Below are 8,440 nucleotides of genomic sequence, written 5' to 3'. Positions count from 1 at the left end.
CGAAAGGACCCAGATTTGATACCCAGTATTGCATGCCATGCTGGCCCTGTGCTGTGCCAGCCACCGAAACCAGGCATGGTGCATGCCTGTAATCCCAGTCCTGGGGAATCTTAAAACAGGAGGATCACTATGAGTCCAAGCTGCGTAGCGAGACCCTGTACAAAATGCATATATATATATATATACATATATAAATAATTTTTTTAAAAAAGGAATTTCTGGCTAAAATGTTACCAGTGACAGCTGACAAGCTCTATACTAGTTGTTCTACAGTCACTCACCTTTTTTTCTCTTTAATTTTTTATTCTTTTTAATGAGAAAAAGATAAAATAATAAAAGTTTCAAAACAGGTTAGTAAGACAGTTATAGCAATTAATACATTGTATATTGTTGTCTTCTTAGCAGTTATTCAGAGGATAAGATGCAGACATGATATCTCATCTAAATATTAGTACAAACCTTTCTTCTCATTGAACTAAGAGAAAGTAGCTGTATATCTATCCTATCCTATCATATATATATATATATATATATATTTTTTTTTTTTTTTTTTTCTTCCCTACAGAACAGTCTTTTATTTATATCCCCCTTTTTTGTTTTTTGTCAGAGATGGGTGTTCGTTCCATTGCTGTTAGAGAAGCTGTACTTGGAGAAGTCTTTCATACTTGATGCCAGTCTAAAGATTGCAGGTGCTTGAATTCTGCAAAATAACCCAACAGAGTCCAGCAGGCCATAATAGCAGTGGGCTACCAGCACAACTGGCCACTGTGCTGAGCTGCTGACGTGGGCCTTTTACAGCTCAGCACATTATTATCATTCACCTTCTAAAGCCCTTTCCAGTCTACAGCCCATTAAAACCACACCTTTTCTTCTAGAGCGGTCCTCAGAGCAGATCCTCTTCAGTGCTACCTTCACTTCTTCACTCGCTTTCTCCCTGCCTATACTGGGTTCCATCTCACTGTTTTGTTTTGTTTTGTTTTGTTTTGTTTTATTTTATTTTCTCTTTTTTCAAAACAGGATTTCACCATACAGCTCAGGATGGTCTCAAACTCAGTGCTCCTCCTGCCTCAGCCTCCTGAATACTGGGCTTACAGGTAAACACCACCATACTTGGCTCTATTCCCGCCTTTAAAATTACTGCTGTCAGGCTGGTGGCATGGCTCAGTGGTCTAAAGCACCTACTTAGAACAAGCTAAGCTGAGCAAAGCACAGGGACAGCGGTTCAATCCCCCAGCACCACATGCCAGCCTGCCCCGCCCCCTGGTGGGCTGAGCTGGCCACACATAAATAAATAAATAAATAAATAAATAAAATAAAATTACTGCTGTCAAGTTCCCATATTTAATTCTTGACCAGTCTGTTGATTTCAAGTAAAAAATGTATCCTAATGTATCCATTTCTTTTTATCCATTTCTATTTTTAGCACCTTTATCTAAACCAACTTGAGTTCCAGCCACAGAACCTAAACAGGAGCCTGGCTTCCATTTAATCTCTTTCCTTGGAGAAAATGAACTTTTTAAGATGCACACCGTTAAGCTGGATGCAGTGGTACACACCTGTAATGCCGGCACTCCGGAAGGCTGGCGCAGGAGGATCACAAGTTGAATCTACCTGGACAACTTAGTGAGACTCTTTCTTAAAAAATAAAAAAAGCTGGGCTGTAGCTCAGTGTAAAGGCCCTGGTATAATCCCCAGTAACACACAAACACACGTGCACACACACACACACACACACACACACACACAAATCACTTCCTTGCCTAAGTCTTTCAATGGCTTCCTATTAGACTTTAAATAAAGTATCCGTTCTCCTCATCCCCTGGAAGATCCTTGACGTTCTCATCGCTTCCCAACTGCACGTCTATCGCTCGCTGCTCCACTATGCTCCTCAGACGTGACCAACTCTCCGCCTCAGCCCATGTGCAGCTACTTTCTTCCTGCCCTGAGCTGATGACTGACCCACTCCTCGCCTTCACGTCCGATCACGCGTCACCTCACCAGGAGCATCTCCCCCAGCTGACAGCAGCCATGGCTTAAGAAAGAATAGTTAAAAAGCAGCCATGATTGCACACATACCTACCCTGCCACTCACTTGTTTACCACTAGGATTATGTCTTTGCACTTATCTTCTTTAATAATGATAATAATAATAATAATAAAAGTATTACCATGATGGCTATTTTTGTTCACTTATTTAATCCTCACTTTTTTTTTTTTTTGGAGACAGGGTCTCACTCTGTAGTAATAAAAGCTAACCTTGAACTCACGGCAATCCTCCTGCCTCAGCCTCCCAAGTACTGGGTTCCAGGCATGCACCACTATGCCTCACAATTTATTAGGTATTATTTTTGTACACAAATAGAGACTGAGACCCAAAAGGTCATACAGTATAAAACAGAGCTGATGTTTAACCCAAGCATTCTAGCTCCAGAGCACACTACTAAGCTATAGTCCCATTCTGTTCTTTTTCTTTTTTTCTTTTATTTTGGTGGTACCAAAGATTGAACCTAGGAAAAGCCAGGGCCTTTATACTGAACTACACTGCCAGCTTTTTTTTTTTTTTTTTAATGTATTTAGTATAGGTCTACAGTTCCTATAGTCTCACTACGTAGCTTAGGTTTGTAGTGATTCTCCTGTTTTCAGCCTCACATGCACTGCGGTTACAGGTTCGTGCCACCACACCCAGTCTCAACTGCCCTCTCAGCATGCCCCGGGGGTGGGTGGGGGGAGGCCAGCATGGCAGGCCAGGGATCGAACCCCAGCCGCTGGGCTCTGCCTAGGCTGGCACTTTAGTCTGCTGAGCTATCTGGCCAGTCCTTCCCCAGCTGCTTGAGTTTGCGATCCTCCTCGCTCAGCCTCCCCGAGTGCGGGGATCAGAGGCATTCCCTACCATGCCTCGCCTGTTCACGCCAGTCTTTACTGTGTCACATAAGCAACTGAAACTGAAATCTCATCCAACTTCCATGCAAAGAGACTTACCTTTTACTTGCGTAAGATCAATCCCTTTCTCTGCAGCCAACTTCTTTGCGAGAGGGCTAACAAACACCCTTCCCCTAGGTCCAGCCGGAGGAGCTGGTGCAGCAGGAGTGCCTGGTGGTGTGGGGCTTACAGGCTGGGGAGTTGGAGGTACAGTGGCCACCTTTTGAAAAAAGTTACAAATTAACTCATAACTGTGTAGACTGGTCTGAAAGATTAAGAGTTTAGATTTTCATGAAGTTAAAAGTTATTTTAATTAAGTAATGTTCACTTTCTTCTCCATAGGGCACAATCACTTTTTCCTGTCTTTAATCAACGTAATAGAGCTATATGAATACAAAGAATAATCTACATCAAAGACAAAGTCATCTTCCTCTATGAGGGCAAAGTAGGGATTTTAATACTGCTGATCAGCGCATAAGATCCTTACAGCTTTTCTGCACTTTAGTATCTTGCAAGTTTCTTTCATTTTTTTTTTTCCTGAGGTACCAGGGATTGAATTGGGGACGTAGCACTTGCCAGGCAGGAGCTTATGCCACTGAGCTGTCTCCCCAGCCTCTTGCAACTTTCTTATCCTCATTAAGTTTACTGCCAACAGAGTTTTTGGGTTTACTTAACTTAATGCCAAAACACAAAATTATGCAATACTGCTCTATGTTAAAAGAGTCCTAAATAAACCAGTTCTGCTGCTTGTCAGCTCTCCATGACTGTAGGGCTGTCAGAAATCAAGCTGTCCGTGATAGAAATGTCTAAATTCACAGGACTCTAGTACCTGCAGCAGCTCCGATACAAGTGTTAACTATGCTTGAAGTGAATACACGTTTATAGTACAGGTGGATAGTGTACAGTGCAAAATATACTAAATGCTGTGCAGAACAAGGCAAGCCACGTCCAGGTTTCAACGTACTATAAATGTATGTTCATCCTACTGTAATATATGAATACTGTGTACATATAGACAAGACTGAGAATCATAGAGTTATAGGGTGAAGCAGACAAAAGGGGGAACAAACTCTAACTTCCATAAAGAGGATACTTACACCCAAAGAAGAAAGAGAACACGTTACTTCAGCTCTGCTCTCAGCAGGACAGGAGAGCAGAGGTGAAATGACCACAAGGATCAACCTACTGACCACTGGAAGGATGGTACAACGCAACACTATATAGTCCACGATTCCTAAATGTCAATGTACTATCTTCTTCCTTATTCATCAGACCTTAGAGCTGAAAGGAACCTAAGATATCACCTAATCAAATCCCTTTCATTTAGAAATGAACTGGAGAAATGCTTTCTTCATTCCAGAAGCATACCTACCAGGGGTGGGGTAGGTGGTGGTGCTTGTGGCTTTAAATCAGTTACTTCAGTCGGCCTATAATCAGCAAATGCAGCTATATCTGCTTCTTTCTCTACAATAATACACAGTGGGGTTCCTAGGGGGACGTCTCTTGTGCCTTCAGCAATCAGGATTTTTGCCAGATAACCTTCTTCCTGTACTTCAAAACCTTAAACAAAAAGAACAAACATTATGGAACTTAAGACTCTACTATCCGTACCCACCCACAGCAGAGTGGTAAGAAAAAGGCTTTCATCAAATGACTCTGTAGCCTTATTGCAAACCATTTCGCCTCTCTGTGGCTGGGTGTGGTGGCACACACTGTAATGCCGGCACTCCTGGAGGCTGAGCCTGGGAGATGGCAAGTTCAAACCCAGGCTGGGGAACTCACAAAGTTAGTCAAACTTTATCTCAAAATAAAAAATTAAAAAGCACCAGGGATTTAGCACAGCACTAAGAAGGTCCTAGCTTCAATCCCCAGTACAAGGGGAAAGAATAGGGATGATTAGTGTACACTCAGCCCTCCCCATCCACAGGTTCCAAATCCTTCCATTCAAGCAACTGTAGTTCAAAAATATTACATTGTTGCTGACATGTATTATGTAATTAGGACTACGAGGGCTGCACCTATGCTGAATACCTACAGACTTTTTTTTCTTGTCATTATTTCCTCAACAATATAGTATAACAACTATTTATGTAACATTTATGCTGCATTACAAGTAACCTAAGGGCCAGAGAAATGATACATGGTATATGGTAGTGGTTAGGGGTGCAACTTAGACAAAGAAGTTTATTTAGCTCACAGAGGGGCCTGAGTTTAATTCCCAGCACCAACACAAACAAATACATGAAAGAAGGTGTACGTAGTTATAGCCGCATGCTTTGCCACTTTGTAGAAGGGACCTGAGCATCTGCAGATTGGGGTAGGGGACATCCTAGAACCGATTCCCCACTCCCTATGAAGTAACTATGGGATGACTATACTTCTCTCAGGGTACAGGGGCTGTTATGGATTTAAAGGAATTAATATTTTTCAGCTATTTAGAAACAGTATATGTTATAAAATATATGAGCATAATTTGCCTTCCAAATCCAGAAGGCTAAAAATATTTGAAAAAACTTGTACAAAACATGTATAGACTTTTGGGAGGGAACCAACACTCATGGATACTGGGCTATATGTATCTGTTACATATAATTATGAGAGATTATAGATAGTTGTTAGCTCTGAAAGCTATTAAAAACATCTCTGCCAAGTGCGGTGGCCCCCTTAGGAGGCTGAGGCAGGAGGATCACAAGTTTCAGGCCAGCATGGGCTATGTAGGCTGGACTGGATTACACAGCAAGAATGTTTCAAAAAGGCTGGCCTCCGTGACGTCATAGGACTCCAAGGTGTCGTCAGCTGTACTGCTAAAGATCAGAACCCTGTGATGTCAAATTAAAAACCATGAAGCTACACAGTGATATGCAATTTCAGCCACAAAAGGATACTCGGAGCTTTTCAAAAAAGTTATAATTGGTATCATAACAATTATTTCAATGGGAAATACTGAAATATAGTATTGCTGGGATTTGTATGATATTGAAAATTTATATTAGGCTACTGCTTTTCTTGCAAAAACCTCACTTACAAGCTACAAAAGGAAAATTAGGAAAAGCTAGCTAGGCATGATAATACACACCTGTGAGCCCAGCACATAAGGCTAAGGCAGGAGGACTGCTGCAAGCTTGATGCCAGTGTGGGCTACACAGTGAGTTCAAGGCCAGCCGGAACTACACAGTGAGAGGCTGTCTCAAAAATAAAAAAACAAGCCCAAAAAAATATAAAAGAAGCTGTCAGAAGTTAGCCAAGGTAACACATGCTGAGAGGTAGAGGTCAGAGGACCCCAAGCTTGAGCTCAGCCTGGCCAACCAGTGATTTACGGCGACCTTGTCTCAAAATAAATAAAAAGGGCTGAGGATGTAGCTTCATCCTAAGGCCCTACATCCAACCCTCAATACTTCAAAAATAAATAAATTAATAATAATAACAAAAACAAGCCATTGGGAATAAGTTTGCCTTCCAGGGTTTCCTTTGGTGGCAAAGTATGGAGTTGAGGCAAGAAATTCAGTGTCTATGAATATCAATAAATATAATGGATACTTGATTCCTATGTGGGGTTTGTTTCTAAGCATAAAAAATCAAAAAAGGGGTAAATGGAAATGTGACATATCCAAACAGACATTGTACGGCATTCTCAAAATACAAAGACAATCGAAACTTTGGTTTCAGTTTTCTTTCAAAGTCATTTTGAGTTCCTTGGTACTTGTCTACTGTGGAGGTGGCATGAGTTTAATTTCTGCCCTTTCTTCCTTTCCTTTACACTACAGCTGCTCTGCGACAGCTTTTCAGGAACATGAAAATAAAGGTAAAAAGCAAACTTCAGCCTAAGAATAACCTCTAAATTGACATATCCTTGATTCATTAAGTACAGTATGGAACTGACCAATCCAATTGTGTACATTTTTGTCATAAAATGTCTTTTCTCTAAAAACCAACCCTAAGAAACTGTAAAATTGTCGTGTTATCACTCACTCAGTGGAGAGCACGGCAATCCTCTTCCTCAGTGGAACACTCAGTGCCTCAACCATTAAGAGCTGAAGAAATCTCACCTATAGTGGCCTTGTCAGTCTCTATCTCCGCCAGTAAGTCTCCTTCACTTAGCTTTTCACCCACTTTTTTCTCCCATCTCTGAACTGTGCCCATGGTCATGGTGGGAGAGAGGGCAGGAAGAAGTACCTGGAGAAACAAGCATGTGTTACTGCACAGAATGAGCACCGGACACAAGAGCACTCACGCCAGCTTGCGGTCTGATGAACTGGTGCTGACTGATAATTCAAATATCCATCACAGAAAAAGCGAAGCACCTCAACAGCTTCCCATCATTTAAATCCTTCAGGTCTTAAGCTTTGTGCTCGAACTGTAACATTCTAACATCCATTCCATAGTTAAAAGCAATAGGTGGAAAAACTTCTCAACAGTCTGAATTAATTTCCTCAATAGATACCTAAGCACAGAACATCTCTTCATTTTTTTTTCTTTTCTTTTTTCTTTTTCTTTTTTTTTTTTTTTTTTTTTTGGTGCCAAGGACCAAACCCAGGGCTTCCAGCTTGCTAGGCAAGCATTCTACCGCTGAGCCAAATCCCCAGCCCCCTTTTCATCTTTTTCTAACCTAAGATCAAAATGCGATGTTTTCACAGAATGAGCTTGGTCCAGACCATTCTTAAAATTTGGCTATGCTCCATATTTAGTATATATTTATCTTTTCATTCATTGGAAAACACATTTATCCCCAACTTCCTAAATATAAAATAAATTAGCATTAAATATTGTTTGGTGAGTACAGTAAATAACAATATATTGTATTATTGAGAAATGCCAAGAGAACAGATTAAATGTTCTTACTACAAAAAAGTAAGGAAAGGGCCAGTGAGATAGCTCAGTGGACTAAGCACCTGCTTAGGCAAGCATAGTATCCGGGGTTCAATCCCTGGAACTACACTCAGCACCAGCTACCAAGACCAGGCATGGTGGTGCACACCTATAATCCCTATGCTGGGGAGGCTGAAAACAGGAGGGTCACTGTAAGTCCAAGCTTCATAGTCAGACCCTGTACCAAATACAAAATAATAGTAATAATAATAATAATAATGAAATGGTATAGTATTAGCCATCCCACATCATATGCATACTTCAAAATACATTGTAATGATGAATTTATAGAATTTTTATGTATCCAATTATTTAAAAAATTAAAATGTAAAAAATAACTTTTTGGTGCTAGAAATTGAACCCAGTGTTTCATGTGCGTGAAGCAGTACTCTACCAATAACCTGGACCTTTAGTCCTTCCCAAAACTGTTTTGATAACAGTCGTTTCTACTCCAACAAAATGGAAACATCAGGTTGGTTGACACAGATTTAAAATTGCTTCCCTTTTAATACAGCATGGGTGTCCACCAAATTTGGATGTTTTTCACTTATAGACTTCATCTGCTGCCTAACAGCATCTAATTAGCAATAGCCTCATCCTGAGGAAAAAATAAGATCAATCAAAAATGTTTCCAGAAGGGGGAAAAAAAAAAAAA

The 8,440-nt window shown here is 40.7% G+C and overlaps 1 protein-coding gene across 1 annotated transcript in view; it reads right to left on the bottom strand.

Moving 5' to 3' along the window:
* The window catches only part of Dlat (dihydrolipoamide S-acetyltransferase), a 32,147-nt gene that overhangs the window by 20,030 nt on the left and 3,677 nt on the right, over nt 1-8,440 (bottom strand). Inside the window, exons 5-7 of the mRNA XM_004646356.2 lie at nt 6,966-7,092; nt 4,292-4,479; nt 2,980-3,139 (exon numbers count right to left, since the gene is read on the bottom strand). Of these exons, the coding sequence (XP_004646413.1) occupies nt 2,980-3,139; nt 4,292-4,479; nt 6,966-7,092 (475 nt within the window). The remainder of the gene's footprint in view (nt 1-2,979; nt 3,140-4,291; nt 4,480-6,965; nt 7,093-8,440) is intronic.

The sequence above is a fragment of the Octodon degus genome, unplaced genomic scaffold (genome assembly GCF_000260255.1).
Source record: "Octodon degus isolate 3935 unplaced genomic scaffold, OctDeg1.0 scaffold00266, whole genome shotgun sequence".
Taxonomy (NCBI): Eukaryota; Metazoa; Chordata; class Mammalia; order Rodentia; family Octodontidae; genus Octodon; species Octodon degus.
The sequence above is the reverse complement of the archived record's forward strand: the minus strand, read 5'-3'. Positions and strand labels throughout refer to the sequence as shown.